At 41.0% G+C, this 17,906-nt stretch overlaps 1 protein-coding gene across 4 annotated transcripts in view; it reads left to right on the forward strand.

Annotated features, from left to right (window-relative positions):
* LOC132825337 (ubinuclein-1-like) overlaps window positions 1–17,906 on the forward strand; it is an 82,506-nt gene that overhangs the window by 19,902 nt on the left and 44,698 nt on the right. For all 4 annotated transcript variants that reach the window (XM_060840486.1, XM_060840484.1, XM_060840485.1 and 1 more), the window contains 3 exons: window positions 10,327–10,470; window positions 11,537–11,643; window positions 15,445–15,910. In XM_060840486.1, the coding sequence (XP_060696469.1) occupies window positions 10,327–10,470; window positions 11,537–11,643; window positions 15,445–15,910 (717 nt within the window). The remainder of the gene's footprint in view (window positions 1–10,326; window positions 10,471–11,536; window positions 11,644–15,444; window positions 15,911–17,906) is intronic.

Here is a 17,906-nt window from a genome sequence, read left to right on the forward strand (position 1 = left end):
AATCAGAGTTAATCTTCATCGGCCGGGGTCCCAAATACTGCTCCAGCATTTCTGCAAGGTTCCTGCTATGGGCATACTGCAGCCTGGAACCCCCTGCTCCAGGCGGCATCACCACTGCAGTCGTTGACTCACTACCATCGGAAGAGTCCATGCTCTGGGCCAACCACGGCCAGAAGTCCCCGTTCTGTAATCTCTGCTCCACCCCCATTCCAGGGATCCATGCATCAGGCCCACTGAACCAGGAGTTCACACTCTGTCATCGCTGCAGCTGACCCCCTACCGTCATTACAGGAGTCCCCACATCAGGCCTATGAGCCAGCAGTCACTGCTGACCCTGCTTCAGCTTCCCTGGAGGATGAAGAAGTGGAGGATGATGAAGAGAATAAAATGGAAAAAGATGACGACAAAAAGGGGAGAGAGAGAAAGAATGCAGTCAGCCTGAAGTGGATGGACTCAGCCCAAATACTACCTGTCGTCCAAGTGCCACCATCCTGAGCTTACCACTCTTGTGGGGGGGGGGAAGAAGCACTAACGTTTTAATTGTCCTCTTTGGCAGCTTTTACTGTAAAGGAAATTTATTCAGCAGTCACTTAAATCCAATCACCAAGAATCAAAATTGCCTTTTGATAGTAACTCGAAAGTCTTTAGTTGACAAATCGCATTCCTTACTGAGATGTTTCAGTTGTGGGAACTTGAATTGCAGAAATATTTCTATAACTGGAAAACTGCAAAGACTTGGTAACATGTAACATGTTGCACTGGCTGCTTTTTGTGTCCAGTTGGACAAACATTGCTTCCACCTGCTTGGAAATTATTTTATGTAGCGAGCAAAGTATTCCAAACTTCACTCGCAATTTTCTACGTAAGACTAGTAATAAGGATACAATTACAATGTGACTTCAGAATTGTCTTATTGATGTCTAAGAACGAGGTCAACACCAAACTTGTCCTTTTTGGATAACTATGCATCATCGACCTTTCGCCAAATCTGTTATGTTCTGAGTGCATGTAATTAATTGCTTCTTCATTGGTTTGTTTACGTGATCACCTGTACAGGTGCTTAATGTGCATTTTCAAAAAAAAACAAGCTCTTTGTTCATAAGTATTGCCATGCTCATATGACCCACTATCTACCAGAGGTTTTGGGCCTTGTAATTAACAGACCTCCACTCATAACCCCAAATGAATAGCACCAATTGATCAAAGGTGTTAGTTCTACTTGGGTTTGCAACCAATGTCCTTGCTAGAACAAGAGGCATTTGGAGTAAGGTGATAGATTCTAGAGTGGAAGAAGCAGTAAATAAGTTATCCCTGAATTGGAAGACAAAACTCTCACTGAAAAAAGACATTGTGTTATCCATCAGTAAAGTAGAGGGATCAAAATGCTGGTTTCTAGCTGGAAGTCTTGAGGGTAGCTCAAGAAACAAGTTTTAAAGAAGTAAGCATTCTGGGTAATCCAGGATGGCGGACAGGAAAAATTTCTGGCTGTAACAGCTGCTTGTTTTTTTTTGAGGTATCTTGTGTGTTGGAGGTGATTTCCTCAAATTCCCGGAGCAGCAATTACTCTTATATGCTGTTGCATTGCTTTGGAACTTTGGAGGAAGAAAAAGTGTTTAAAAAAAACCCAGCATTTTTAAAAGGGAAAAGAACAGACAAAGGAAATGCACGTGGTGAGGTCAGTGCAGGGGAGAGAGAGAGAGAAAGAAACCCACGTTGCTAATTGACAGCGTTCGCAGTTACTGCATTGCTGTTGAATTCATGTAGCACTGGACATCGGAGTGCATCTGGGAAAATTAAAAAAGTGAAATTCAAACTTCTCTTGGACGGACCTGTTTGGGAGAGGTAACAACAGAAACAGATAAGTGGATGTTTTAAGCATGGCCTTAAAATAAGTCTGCAATAGTGAGTAGAGTGGGTTCTTTCTTGATTATGTTTTATTGAGCTATGTCTCTTGATTTAAGCCAGAAGTATTAATTTAACCTGGAAGAGTTTTCTCGGGGAATAAGACAATGCTATTTTCTGGCTGTCTAGATTGAAAGGAGCAAAAATGGCCCTTAGTAGAGTGATATGCTCTTGTCGGATGTGGAAGTTAAGGGAGAGTTTACAGGTTCCTGAGGATTATATCTGCAATAAATGCTGTTGGTTAAGATGGCATGGATCGTTTGGAGAGGCAGTTAGAGGCAATGAGTTAAAAAGAGCAAGGGGATGACCATTATAGGAAGGGGGGAAAGTCTCAGATACAGTCATGTAGATGGGTTAACTCCAAGAAAGATAAGAGAGGCAGGCAGGTGGTGCAGGAGTCTTTTGTATGCTGTTTTGGAAAATGTAGGGGGTGATGAATTCTCAGGGGAACATAGCAAAACAGCCAAGTTTCTGGTATTGAGACTGGCTCTAATGTAATGAGGGGTACATCCGGGTTCCAAACAATTAATTGTGTTCAGGCATTCTCTGGTCCTAGGTACAGACAGCCGTTTCTGTGGCGAACAGCAAAAAATCAGAATGGTGTGTTGCTTCCCTGGTGCCAGGATCAAGGATGTCGGAGAGGGTGTAGGATGTAGAGGGGCTAGCAGGAGGTCATTATTCACATTGGCACCAATGACATAGGAAGGGAAAGGGTTGAGGTTCTGAAGGGAGATTACAGACAGTTAGGCAGAAATTTAAAAAAGAGTTCCTTGAGAGTAGTAATGTCCGGATTACTCCCGGTGCTTCGAGCTAGTGAGGGCAGGAATAGGAGGATAGAGCAGATGAATGCATGGCTGAGGAGCTGGTGTATAGGAGAAGGATTCACATTTTTGGATCATTGGAATCTCTTCTGGTGGTAGAAGTGACCTATACAAGAAGGACGGATTGTACCTAAATTGGAAGGGGACTAATATACTGGCAGGGGGGTTCGCTACAGCTGCTTGAGAGGATTTAACCTAGTAAGATGGGGGGGTGGAACCCAGGAGATAGTGAGGAAAGACTTTGATCTGAGACTGGTACTGTTGAGAGCAAAGGTGAGGCAAACCGGCTGGGTAGGCAAGTATAAAGCAGAGAAGAAGGTAGGACTAATAAATTTAAACTGCATTTTTTTCAATGCAAGGGGCTTAACTAGAAGGCAGATGAACTCAGTGCATGGTTAGGAACATGAGACTGGGATATCATAGCAATTACGAAAACATGGCTAAGGATTGGGCAGGACTGGCAGCTTAATATTCCAGGATACAAATGCTACAGGAAGGATAGAAAGGGAGGCAAGAGAGGAGTGGGAGTGGCATATTTGATAAGGGATAGCATTATAGCTGGACTGAGGGAGAATATTCCCTGGATGTGTTTCCGGGAAGTTACTTGAGTGGAACTAAGAAATAAGAAAGGGATGATCACCTTATTGGGATTGTATCATGGACCCCCTAATAGTCAGAGGGAAATTGAGAAACAAATTTGTGTGGACATCTCGGTTATCTGTAAAAATAATAGGGTGGTTATGGTAAGGGATTTTAACTTTCCAAACATAGACTGGGACTGCCGTAGTGTTAAGGGATTAGATGGAGAGGAATTTCTTAAGTATGTACAAGAAGATTTTCTGATTTGGTATGTGGATGTACCTACTAGAGAAGGTGCAAAACCTGACCACCTCATGGGAAATAAGGCAGGGCAGGTGACTTGAGGTGTCAGTGGGGGAGCACTTTGGGGCCAGCGATCATAGCTCTATTAGTTTTAAAATAGTGATGGAAAAGATCACTAAATTGGAAGAAAGCCAATTTTGACAGTGATAGGCAAGAACTTTCGAAAGCTGACTGGGGGCAGATGTTCACAGTAAAGGGACGGCTGGAAAATGGGAAGCCTTCAGAAATGAAATTAACGAGAATCCAGAGAAAGTATATTTCTGTCAGGATGAAAGGGAAGGCTGGTAGGTACAGGGAATGCTAGATGACGAAAGAAATTGAGGGTTTGGTTAAGAAAAAGAAGGAAGCATATATCAGGTATAGACAAGATAGATTGAGTGAATCCTTAGAAGATTATCATGGCAGTAGGAGTATACTTAAGAGGGAAATCAGGAGGGCAAAAAGGAGATGTGAGATAGCTTTGGCAAATAGAGTTAAGGAGAATCCAGAGGGTCGTTACAAATACATTAAGGACAAAAGGGTAACTAGGGACAGAATAGGCATGCCCGAAACATCGATTCTCCTGCTCCTTGGATGCTGCCTGACCTGCTGCACTTTTCCAGCAACACATTTTCAGCTCTGATCTCCAGCATCTGCAGTCCTCTTTCTCACAGAATAGGGCCCCTCAAAGATCAGCAAGGCTGCCTGCCTCTGTGTGGAGCCACAGAAGATGGGGCAGATATTAAGCATCAGTATTTACTGTGGAAAAGAAGATGGAAGGTATAGAATGCAAGGAAATAGATGGTGACAGCTTGGAAAATGTACGTCTTGAAACGCATACAAATGGATAAGACCCCAGGACCTGATCAGGTGTACCTTGAACACTGGGAAGCTAGGGAAGTGACTGCACGGCCTCTTACTGACACATTTCTTTAATCGATAGTCACAGGTGAGGTGCTGGAAGACTGGAGGTTGGCTAACGTGGTGCCACTGTTTAAGAAGGGTGATAAGGACAAGCCAGGGAACTATAGACCAGTGAGCCTGACCTCGGTGGTGGGCAAGTTGTTGGAGGGAATCCTGAGGGACAGGGTGTACATGTATTTGGAAAGCCATGTTGATTAGGGATAGTCAACATGGCTTTGTGTTTGGGAAATCATGTCTCACAAACTTGATTGAGTTTTTCAAAGAAGTAACAAAGAGGCTTGATGAGGGCAGAGCAGTGGCAGAATCTATATGGACTTGAGTAAGGCATTCGACAAGGTTCCCCATGGGAGACTGATTAGCAAGGTTAGATTTCGTGGAATACAGGGAAAACTTGCCATTTGGATACAGAACTGGCTCAAAGGTAGAAGACAGAAGAAGGTGGTGGAGGGTTTTTCAGACTGGAGGCCTGTGACCAGTGGAGTGTCACAAGCATCGGTGCTGGGTCCATAACTTGTCATCATTTACATAAGCGATTTGGATGTGAGCACAAGCAGTATAGTTAGTAAGTTTGCAGTTGACCCCAAAATTGAAGGTGTAGTGGACAGCAAAGAAGGTTATCTCAGATTACAGCGGGATCTTGATCAGATGGGCCAATGGGCTGAGGAGTTGCAGATGAAGTTTAATTTGTATAAATTCAAGGTGCTGCATTTTGGGAAAGCAGGACTTGTACACTTAATGGGAAGGTCCTAGGGAGTGTTGCTGAACAAAGAGAGACCTCGGAGTCCAGGTTCATAGCTCCTTGAAAGTGGAGTCGCAGGTAGATAGGATAGTGAAGAAGGCGTTTGGTATGCTTTCCTTTATTGGTCAGAGTATTGAGTACAGGAGTTGGGAGGTCATGTTGCAGCTGTACAGGACATTGGTTAGGCCACTGTTGGAATATTGCGTGCAACTCTGGTCTCCTTCCTATCGGAAAGATATTGTGAAATTTAACAGGGTTGAGAAAAGGTTGGAGGATTTGAGCTACAGGGAGAGGCTGAATAGGCTGGGGCAATTTTCCCTGGAGCGTCAGAGACTGAGGGGTGACCTTATAGAGGTTTATAAAATCATGAGGAACATGGATAGGGTAAATAGACAAAGTCTTTTCCCTGAGGTGGGGGAGTCCAGAACTATAGGGCATAGGTCAGGGCGAAAGGGGAAAGATATAAAAGAGACCCAAGGGGGCAACCTTTTCATGCAAAGGGTGGTGTGTGTATATGGAATGAGCTGCCAGAGGAAGTAGTGGAGGCCGGTACAATTGCAGCGTTTAAAAGGCATCTGGATGGGTATATGATTAGGAAGGGTTTGGAGGGATATGGGGCTGGTGCCAGCAGGTGGGGCTAGATTGGGTTGGGATATCTGGTGGTATGGCCGAGTTGGACCGAACGGTCTGATTCTGTGCTGTACATCTCTATGACTATATAACGTGTTGAGATCCATAGCAACGTTGGGGTGGGGTAATGAAAAATGTCTTCAAAAATATCATTGTCATGTATGGTTCCCTTGGCTAAATAGGGACTGAAAGTATACAGAAACATTGAACATTATGATAACGTCCTTTGAGCTTTCTTTCCCATAAGCCACTTGGCTAACTCCTATATTTTGCTCGGTATCTATACTGTATTAATCCTCTGTTTCTAATTTCCTTTTTAGTTTTGGCAGACAATTCCACATTCTAATTATCTTTTATGTGAATAGTTTTTTAAAAGTTACTTCAATTCTCATTTTGAAATTTGTATTTTATTGTTTCTATTCCTTAGTGCAACCATATCAATATGACTATATGAAAGGTTGTAACCTTAACATGACCACTCATGATCTTGGAAATCTATACCAGGTTACTCCTTAACAGTTCTAGAAAACAGATTTCTAACTTGTTCAGTCTCTTTTCAAAATTGTAGCTGTTCAACCCTGAACATTCCTAAGTGTCCATCTTGCAGCTTTTCTGCTGGTCTTTTTTTTAACCTCACTAATGGAGAGGAGGACAAAATTCCAGCTGAAGTTGTTCCAAATATAATATTGCATCTACAATTCCAGTGCCCTTTTTTAATGTCGTTGCGTACTTTTGACGCATCCCATTTTTAATGATCTAGCTAATTGCCCATCAAAGTTTCATTGCGTATCAGCTAAGTTTAAAACCTTGCCATTTAAGGTCATTTCATTGATTTCTTTATTTGAAAGAACACAAGCAAATAAAACTCACGTGAAATGTTTTTCTGCACAGATGCTGACCTACTGTTTTTGAGAATATTTGTAACTCAGACTGAGGTTCAGGTTGTAAGCTTGCTCGTTGAGCTGGTAGGTTTGTTCTCAGATGTTTTGTCACCATGCTAGGTAACATCATTGAGCCTCCAGTGAAGCACTGGCATTCTGTCCTGCTTTCTATTTGCGTGTCTTGGTTTGTTTTGGTGGGTGATATCATTTCCGGTTCTGTTTAAGAGATTGATTTGGACCCCATTTACCAATGTGTTTCTTGATGGAGTTCCAGTTTGAATGCCAGGCCTCTAAGAATTTCTGTGTGTGTCTCTGTTTTTAGCCTGTCCTCTGATGGATGTGTTGTCTCAAAGTGGTGTCATTCTTCGACTTGGGATACTGGTGATAGTGGGTCATGTCTTTTTGTGGCTAGTTGGTGTTCCTATATCCTGGTGGCTAGTTTTCTGCCTGTCTGTTCGATGTAGTGTTTGTTACAGTCCTTGCATGGTATTTTATAAGTGACATTTATTTTGCTGTTTGTTGGTATAAGTTCCTTTTTAGGTTCATCAGTAGCTATTTAAGTGTGTTGGTAGGTTTGTGGACTACCATGATGCCAAGGGGTAGGAATAGTCTGGTAGTCATCTTGATGTCTTTGTATGGTTGTGTGGCTAGAGTTTCTGGGCATGTTGTGCCTACTTTGAATTGGATTGAATTTATTGTCATGTGTACCAAAGCTTTGTCTTACGAGCAATACAGGTAGATCACGTGATTAAGTAGCATAGATAAGTAAATATAGGTAAACAGCAGCAAAAACAAAAACACTCTTACAGACGATTGCTAAATGTTTGAGAGTCCATTGAGTATTCTAACAACAGTAGGGTAGAAACTGTTTCGAAACTGGCTGGTCCGTGTTAGGCTTCTGTACCTTCTCCCCGATGGCAGTGGTTGTAGAAGAACGTTGCCAGGTTGGGATGGATCTTTGAGAATGCTGGTGGTCTGTCCTCGACAGAAGACCTGGTAGATGGAGTCTATAGATGGGAGGTTGGCTTTGTGATTGTCCGGGCTGAGTTCACTACTCTCCGTAACTGTCTCTGATCTTGAATGGTACAGTTACCATACCAGGTAGTGATACATCCAGACAGAAAGCTCTCGATGGCGCATCTATAAAAGTTGGCAAGGGTACTCGCCATCATGCCAAATTTCCTCAGTTGCCTGAGGAAGAAGAGACGTTGTTGGGCCTTTGTAACTGTGCATCCACATGAATAGTCCAAGAACGCTTGTTGTGAATGACCACTCCCAGGAGCTTGACAAACTCCACTCATTCTACCTGTGCTGTTAAAGTGTAGAGGTGCATGAGTAACATCCCATCGAAAGTCAATGAGTTCCTTCGTTTTGCCGGCACTGAGAGCCAGGTTGTTGTCACTGCACCACTTTACCAGGTCTTCCACCTCCCATCTGTAGCCAGTTGCGATCCGAGATTTGACAGACTATGGTGGTGTCATCAGCGAATCTGTAAATGGCATTAGTCTGGTGTTTGGTAACACAGTCGTGGGTATACAATGAGAACACTTGGGGGCTGAGTACGTACCCCTGGAGAGCTCCCATGTTGTGTTAGTGAGGATGAAATATTGTCCCCAGTCTTCACTGATTGTGGCTTGTAGGTCAGGAAACTGAGGATCCAGTTGCAGAGAGTGAGGCTTAGTCCGAGATCACTAAGTTTAGTAATCAGTCTCAAGGGGCTAAGTGTTGAAGACTGAACTATAGTCCATGAAATAAGATTCTTATGTAGCTTATTCGGATTTGTTGCTTAATAATCGATGGACTGTGTTTATCGGGCACCCGTTCTTCTTGAATACGCTATTGAGGTATTTTTCTTCTGCTTGTAGTTCCTGGGTGCTGCAGAGTGTTGTAGCCCATTTGAATAATGTCCTGATGCAGCCCCATTTGTGGATGTTGGGATGATTGCTTCTATAGTTAAGTATCTGGTCTGTGTTGCTTTCCTGTAGAAAGCTCTACAGCGTATTCAAGAAGAATGGGTACCCGATAAACACAGATCCCACTTACCAACTCTGAGAAAAAGAACCGGAAATGATATCACACACCTTACGAGACCAAGACACACAAATAGAAAGCGGGACAGAACACCAGCGCTTCACTAGAGGCTGACTCATGATGTTACCTAGCATTGTGATGAAACGTCTGAAAACAACCCTGCTGGCTCAGCGTGCAAACTTCCAACCAGATGCTGACCTGTGAGTAATCCTGGCATCCTCTGTATTTAATCCTTCGTTCAAGTATGACTTTTAAGTGCCAAGAAAAGCAAATGGCAAGTTGGAACATTACAAATTTTGAAATAATTTGTTCCAATTGGCTGTCCTCTGATTAAGAGAAAGTAGCCTGATTCTTTATTTCCATTTATCTCATGGGCCAGATGCACTCAGATTTGAAAACATAGGCTGATAGACCCATTCAAAATTATTAACCATATTTAAATGCCTCTCTGTTAAATTCACCAAAAGCTGTCACTTATTGAACAAATCATGGGCAATGTTTGTATTTGAACTGATTAGCTTTGCAGCCAATTTACTTCAAAATTAACTGAAATGGGACTTAATCTGTTATCGACTTTAGCTGAATTTGAGAATCCAATGTTGAGAATTCTCCAGATGAAATGTTAGCATTGCTTAAAACAACAGCAATTAGTATCTTTCTGTCTCTGTATATCAGTCTGAATGATTGTCACATTAAAGTATCGAGCAATGTCTGCTTGGTTCTAAGTGTCAAAATCATTTGTTATTTGGCATCTCATTCAGTTTAAAATGGGTATATCTACTTAGAAAATTAAATCTGATCTCTTTTGGGCAGGAATTAAACATCTAATTTTTCTTGCTAGGAAGGAGATTTTTTCCATTACTGAAATAAAATGGGGAGCAGGCTAAAATAATTTTAGCAACTCCAGTCATACCAAAACTGCTACGATGCACCTGATTGAAAGTGCTACTTTATTTTTTGACAACCACTTTGATATTACAAGTGTATTACAAAGTGAGAATTATTTTTGTGCTTTTCTATAAAATAATTTCCTGCTCTCTCTGACTTTTGCTGCCTTTTGGTCACAATGCAATGGAAGGATTTCCATTAGAGTGTATACTTCAGGAACAAAATGCCGATAGAGAAATGAAAATGTCTTAAAATAACAGTTGAAAAGAAGTAAAAATTCTACAAAGTAAATCATGTAAATAGATGTCTACCAAAAATGTCTGTCAGCGATATTCTATAACAAATGGCTGGAAGTATTTTGTTTACTGCAGAGCAGCTTTGAATTCCATAATTTCTGTGCATTTAAGGGTGATTGTCAAGCTGTGTGATTTCATTAATATTGCAGATTATGGCACATTGCATTCCACACGATATGCAGCAAGTAACATTAACAATAAGAAATAATGTTGAAGAAGTAATTTTTTTTGGTCTGTCTCATCAAAGCACTGAAGAGTTTTCCTATGAAACTGACCATTCACATACTTATCCAATAATGTATTTTGTCAGTAATGATCCTTCCTAATATCCTCCTCCCTTTGTGGTGTTCTAGTATGATGAACTTGTTCCAGCTTCCTTAACTACCAAGCTGGGTGGCTTTTACATCAACAGTGGAACGTTGCAATTCCGTCAAGCATCTGAATCAGATGGGGATGAAGATTTTGTAAAAGACAAGAAAAAGACAAAGTCTCCAAAGGTGAGCAAAAAAAGTGATTGTTGACTGTCGCATCTGTTATGTTTTTCTCTAATATTTCAGCACCTTTGGACTTAATGACAAAAGTCATCCTAACTATTATGAGGCTAGAGGAGGGTTTCATGACTCTTGTTCTGCAATTCCATGTGTCACAACAAAATAAAACCTTTTCCAGTTATCAAGGTAATTAATCATATACCTTACCTATATCAGGTGTCAGAGAAAACATTCTTTAATAAACAGAATTATGGGTATATTATAAACTCGAATTCAATAATTGCGAAATTCTAATATAATAAGAATAATTGATTAACATTCAGTGGGAAATAATGAAGTAGAAACGCTCATCTCTATAAATATCCCAAAAACTTGAGTGTACACTCTCTCCAGGAAAAGGGAGAAAATAAAATTCCCTGCTGAGTTTGGCAACTTTAGCCAATGGGTTTTTACGATAAGGCAAAGGGATAGAGCATAGGATGTTTGAGTTTATTATTATACTGTTCTGGCATGTGGTCATATAGCTAATTGTGTACAGTTGTCTTTGAAATCTTCTTATTCAGGAAGTGAAATATTGTAAGGCTGTATCAATCAACGGGTTTCACTCCAAACTGAAAGAGATTTTTTTTGAAAATGAGGCAGATCAGCTAACCAGCTTGTTCTTAACAGGCTTTCCTCCAACTCAATTATTCTGAGCAAGCCTCCCTCCAACTGAACCACTAAAACAAGAACATCTCCAAACCAGTGACTGTTCAAAAAACCTGTCCCAGCAGAGTCAGCCTTTTCTCTCCAGCTGTGAGATCCAATTGAGTGGCCAAGCAGGATGAAGGAGCTGAACGGCCTACATATTTCTACTTTTTGCGGTCTTGCTGAAGTCTAAACTTGTCAGTGACACGAAGAGTAATGTAAAATAGCTATTTGTTTTATACCTCAGTAATACTCAGTTTAAAACCTGATTGAAATCACTGTGCATTGTGGAGATTATTTCAGACATATGTCAATTACCTGAAACCCGTTTTAGTTCCTTTGGTTTGCTTTGAATTAGTTCTGATGTTCCTCTTGTTTTTAATAGAAACGAAAATTAAAAGAAGGTAATGAAAAGACGAAGAAAAGAAAAAAAGACGATGGACGAGAGAGAGAGAAGAAGGCTCAAAAATCAAAGATCTCCAAACAGGCTGGGTAAGTCACTTGGACTTTTAAGTGTCTACTCTTGAAAGCAAATCCGTTAGCACGAGGATGATTCAATATTGTTGGTAGAATTGCCAATTTTTAAAATTCCCAGCCAACCTGACAGACGCCGTGAAAGCAAAATGCTGCAGATACCAAGAATCCGAAATCAAAATACAAAATGCTGCAACTGCTTTACAGGTCCATTGCATCTATCGAACACAAGTGAGTCAGTTTGACTTGAGTACTTGTGCAGGGTCATTAACTGTTTTTCTGCAGAGGCTAATTGACCAGTTATATATTTTGAGGATTTTGTTTTTTGTTTTCAGGTGTTGTGTGGTCGTACAAAAGTAACATGACTACTCATTGTTCCAAACACTTTCCCTAAACCTGGTGATGTAATTTTGACAAGTTGCTAATTCTTTTAGGTTTACCCCCTAACTGGTCACTAACAAAACCTGATGGAGAATTCAGAAAAAAATCTTTACCAAATGTGTCATAAGAATGGGAAATTAACTATCATAGGGAGTAGATGATGTGAATATTAAAGATGAACTGAGGGGTAATCTAGACAAGTGCAGGTATACAATCCTTTATTCCCAAACCCTTGGTACAGCTGGTTTTCGGAGTTTGGAACAAGTGACCGTTTTAATGGTGAAATTAAAAAACAACTTACTGAACAGCAGACGTACCTTCTGAGTACTATAAGCCCTGAGACAGAATTGACGCCTGCCAGTGCTGGGCCACGACCCCCCACATCACAACTGAGTGAAGCCGGTCATAGAGTCATCAAGATGTACAGCATGGAAGCAGACCCTTCGGTCCAACCCATCCATGCCAACCAGATGTCCCAGCCCAATCTAGTCCCACCTGCCAGCAACCAGCCCATATCCCTTCAAACACCTTCTTTTCATATACACTTCCAAATGCCTTTTAAATGTTGCAATTGTACCAGCCTCCAGCACTTCCTCTGGCTCTCTTGGAACTCGTCGTACCTCACATTGCATTAGAGCCAGTGGCAATACCAGAAACATGGCTGTTTGTGCTACATTCCCCTGAGAATCCATCACTCCTTAGATTTTCCAAAACAACATACATGCTTGAAATGGGTACAGCCACAGAGCACAACTGCACTAGCTGCCTACCTCTCTTACCTTTCCTGGAGTTAACCCATTTATATGACTGTATCTGAGACTCTTTCTCCCCCCCCCAATCCATTCATCCATCACATACTGTTGCTGTTGCAAATTCCTCATTGCTTCTAACTGTCTCTCCAACCGATCCATTCGATCTGATAAGATTCGCAACCAACAGCATCAATTGCAGACATAATCTGCAGTAACCCTTAAACACTCTTTAAACTCCCACATCTGACAAGAAGCACATATCACTCTACTAAGAGCCATTTTTTTGCTCTTTCACAATCTACAGACCCAGAAAATAACACCACCTTATTTCTCTTCAAAACACTGCCCCAGGTTAGATTAATAGGTACAGCTTATATTTTAAGTTTAATCAGGAGACATAGCTCAAAAAACATATAATCAAGAAAGAACCCAGTCTACTTACTGCTGTAGACTTTCTGTAGGCCACTTAAAACAATTAACTTACCTGATTCTGTGCTGTGAACTTCGCCCAAACAGTTCCTGCAAGGTCAGTTGTGAATTTCACTTTGTTAATTTTCCCAGACGCACTCCTATGTCCAGCGATGCACTAATTCAAACAGCAAAGGCAGTACTGTGCAGGTTCACTCTGGTGTCAGTTTCTTTCTCTCCTGCACTGACCTCACCATGTGCTTCCTTTGTCTGATTTTCTCCCTTTTAAAACTGCTGTTTTTGACTTTTTTTTTCCCCAATTGCACGCCAAAAAACCTTGTTTTGGAGAAAACTCTTCATGAAAAATACTTTGGATTTCGGATAAAGGATTGTGTACCTGTACATGATTGAGAATAGAGCTCAAGGTTACAATGAAGGGTTTGGGAATGAGAAAAAATTGAAGGAGGATCAAGTGAAGCGTGACCACTAACATGGACTTTTTAGGCCAAATGGACTCTAGCTGTGCTGTGTCCCCACAGTAAACCAAAATCAAAGATTTTGGCAGTCCTTCAGGGTGGAGGATGACCTGCTTTCACTCTCTGGGAGAGTGGGTTTTGTGGGGACTGTGAATAATCCAATCTGGAAAAATATACTGAAGTTTCATAAGCACAATTTTCTCTATAGCAGTTAAAGATCAGAAACAAAGCCCAGTTAGTACCTAATGTGGCACCAGTGTGCCTTGGTGCAGCTCTTATCAAGAAGTTTGCCCGTTCTGATTTTCAGGATTAGTGTATGGAGTGGATGGAATTTCTTTTCAAATGTTTCTTTCTCTCAAAAGTAAGCATCTTTTCTGGGAATGTTAGTTTGAGTGTTTTTTAAATGTAAATTTGACTACTTTTGCATTATGCACAGTCCTGGTTTATAAAGTGAACCCACAACATAAATTAGTCATAGAGATGACACAGCATGGAGTAACGGATACAATTTTCCTGCAATTTATGAAATTGTATGGTTTTTTTGTAGCAGTTTGTGCAAATCAAATTATGTTATAGGAATATCAAAAATTTGAGTACAGAACATTGCCCTGTCCCTTCTAATTGGCTTTGCTGGTTATTGCTGCTTAGTGGTGTTATGATTACTCAGAAAACTGCTGCTCGGTCATAATTAACCAATAGTTTATACAAATTTATTTAAAAATGTAAATTGGGCATAGTAGGATTGCAACGTTAAATGTTTTTGCCAGTAGAATTTCTCCAGTTTCATGTCTCTTGGTCATAATTCCAAACTGTTCTAACATCATAACTGATACTGGGGGGAAGGTAGTGAGTTCAGTTTTGAAGGGAAAAAGTAAGGACTGCAGATGCTGGAGATCAGAGCTGAAAATGTGTTGCTGGAAAAGCGCAGCAGGTCAGGCAGCATCCAAGGAGCAGGAGTAGGGCTCATGCCCGAAACGTCGATCCTCCTGCTCCTTGGATGCTGCCTGACCTGCTGCGCTTTTCCAGCAACACATTTTCAGTTCAATTTTGAATACTTATATGTTACAGTTAACATTTGGGCACCTATCGTATAACAAGCACTGCTGTATTTATTTAGGCTGTGTCTGAACTGGGGCCCAGAAATGAAGAAAGATAGTGTTGAAAATCAATATAGCAAAAAAAATTGGATTTTTAAAATTGAAATAACTCAGGTATATAATGGCCATGTCAGATACAAGTGATGGTCTTCAAATGTACTGAAGTTACGGTATATGAAAATGCTGAGTATCCTGTTGTCTTTTGGGGATTGTTATTCCTCCATATTTTGAGATGTAGTCTTAAAAGTCCTTGGGGGTTCTCCAGGATTTGGCCATATCTGCAGCAAAAAAACTGGAGGAATCCTTCAGACAGCAGTATAAAACAGCATTTTGCCAGTTGCCCACCACATCAGGATTAGTGAAAATTCTCTGCAGAAATTAAGGGTCATAGTATCTAAACTTTCAAGCTGTTTGAATGAAATGGTAAGTCTGTCCTCCCAAATCCTTCTGTTCCAAGTAGATTTCTCAAAATTCCATTTTGATGATCCAAGTGGTACAGACTTATTGTGTTCAAAAGCTTCAAGTAAACTAAGACTGGTATTGAAAAGTCTTATGGTCCCTTACCTAATGATTATTTTAGCTGTTGTAAATATTCCAGTCCTCCCCTCCAATGAACTTAAGAAAATGGAAAACTTTGTGGACCCATTGTTCCTATCCTGGTTATGCTCTATTTTGCATCCTCATCCTTGATGTTTTTGTCGTCAGGTTTATGCCACTGAATGTCCATAAAGAAGATAAAAAGAAAAAGAAAAAATACATGGGAACCTTGGGTGTGAAAGAGATGTTAAAGAAATTTGAGAAAGAAAAGGAAGCATTGAAGAAACGAGAGGATCAGAAGATCTTGCCCACTTCTCAGACTATGGTTGGCACCCCTCATGAAACTGACAACAGCTCAATAAATATTAATGTTTCGGACCCTCTGCTTTCACTTATTGGATCCGCTAATGAGAGTGATCTTCTGAAAGTGGCCAGCACTGTAGACTTAGAAATAGACCTAGAACGTCTTCTGAATGAATCTCCACCAGGCAGTCCTCTGAATGATTTTGATGATGGCAGTGATCCTCTGCCTATACTGCAGTACTCCACAGCGGGACAAACACCAAAGCAAGTCCCCACATTACCGGAAGGGCTTCCAGCACTACTAGAAAAGCGTATTAAAGAACTGACCGAGGTAAGATGCAGGTGAAATAAGTGTCTCAGGATAAACAAGAAATCCTGAGGCATAAAATATTTTAATGCAAAACGTTGTCCATGCTTTTGTCATTATGGGACATGTAACTTTTATGTTTTCCATATAATTTGTCAATGTCTCAAGCTGCTAATGGTGAGATGTCTTGGTAGTTTGATTGGAATTCATTCACCAATAAGCGTAGATTAGATTACTTAGTGTGGAAACAGGCCCTTCGGCCCAATATGTCCACACCAACCCGCCAAAGCGCAACCCACCCATACCCCTACATTTACCCCTTCAACTAACACTGCGGGCAATTTAACATGGCCTATTCACCTGACCTGCACACCTTTGGACTGTGGGAGGAAACTGGAGCACCCGGAGGAAACCCACGCAGACACCGGGAGAACGTGCAAACTCCACACAGTCAGTCGCCTGAGGTGGAAATTGAACCCAGGTCTGTGGCGCTGTGAGGCAGCAGTGCTAACCACTGTGCCACCGTGCCGCATAAATGCTACTCTTCTTAAGTCTCTCAATCACGAGACTTGTACGGGACAAATGAATCAGTAAGGAACTGGGTTGAGTTGTTTCAGCTTTGAGGGCTAGATTTTGAGTTGCAGAGTCCACATGTTTTAATGGAAGATACAGCAAACATTTTATTAACTGGCAGCTACCGGACTAGGAGTATGCTGATTGATCAAATATTCCCGATAATTGAGAGGTACACCTAACCGTATAAACCCTGACCAAGTGAAGCTTCGAGATATCAACAGCCCTCAAAAAAAGATTGTGTAAAAACAACAATGTTAAAACACACATTAAGTAAAAGAAGCATAATGTAGGGGGTTTTCACCATCACTGTTAAACTTTATTTATAATATAATTACTTGGGATAGTGGCAGATCGCAGTATTTGCGGTATATAATTTTTGTCTGTTTATCAAGAATGCTGGTTGATATGGTGCCGTTTAAAACAGTTAGCTGTATTCTGAGAGGTTGGCCATCCGTTGCCAGATCTGGTAGAGTTGCAAAACATGGTCAAATCTTGCTGTCATCTGCTAAAACTTCTTGCTAATCTAGGTTTATTCTGGGATGCAATGATTATCCCCAATTTGTTTTTCTAATATACTGAAAATTATCTTAAGTCCGTTCCTGTCTCTCTTCCACTTGTGCTTCCAACAGTAAGTGTCTGAAGCTGTGGACTAATTTGTCCATCAGATTGAAGACAATCCATTTGGCTGTCGTTGCACCTCCATTCTCTTCCACTGCCTTGCACTGGACCAAGTTTCTCCGTTGCCCTAATCCTGAACTCTCCACTTCCTCCAGTTTCTCTCCTATCGAGCTTCATGCCTTTCCTGTGCTCATCTTCCACTCTCTAAACCTAATTCCTACTAAATTAAACACCCAACTTCAAAAGACATGTAGGAACTGGAATAGACCGTATTATCTTTTGAGCTTACTTTACAATTCAATAGCAACATGAATAATAATCTGCCTCACCTTGACTTTCCATCTGCTCCTCATCTCTTGATTCCCCAAGACTGTCTACCTTAAAGATGCTTAAAAGTGGGACCCACAGCAATTTAGTTGATTCTTTGTACAAGGACAATTCGGAACGAGCAAGAAATGCTGGTCTTGCCAGCAATGCTCACATTCCATGTAAGATTTTTTTAAAAAACTCCTTTTAAATATGGGGAGTCAAAATTAATGCACTACCAGATTTGATCTCACCACAACTGTATGCAATGGGTGTCTCAATTTTCATTAATAATGTACTGCAAACCCTTTGTAATAAAGGCCTGCATTGCATTCATTATCTTATTTGATTTATTATATTTGCATCATAACTTTTTTTCTTTGAGAGTCTGCCCAAATCTCTCTCCTTCACCATTAAAAATATTCTGCTTTTCTGTTGTGGTTCTGTTCGCCGAGCTGGAAGTTTTTGTTGCAAACGTTTCGTCCCCTGGCTAGGCGACATCATCAGTGCTCTGGAGCCT

The sequence above is a fragment of the Hemiscyllium ocellatum genome, chromosome 20 (assembly GCF_020745735.1).
Source record: "Hemiscyllium ocellatum isolate sHemOce1 chromosome 20, sHemOce1.pat.X.cur, whole genome shotgun sequence".
NCBI classification, from domain to species: Eukaryota; Metazoa; Chordata; class Chondrichthyes; order Orectolobiformes; family Hemiscylliidae; genus Hemiscyllium; species Hemiscyllium ocellatum.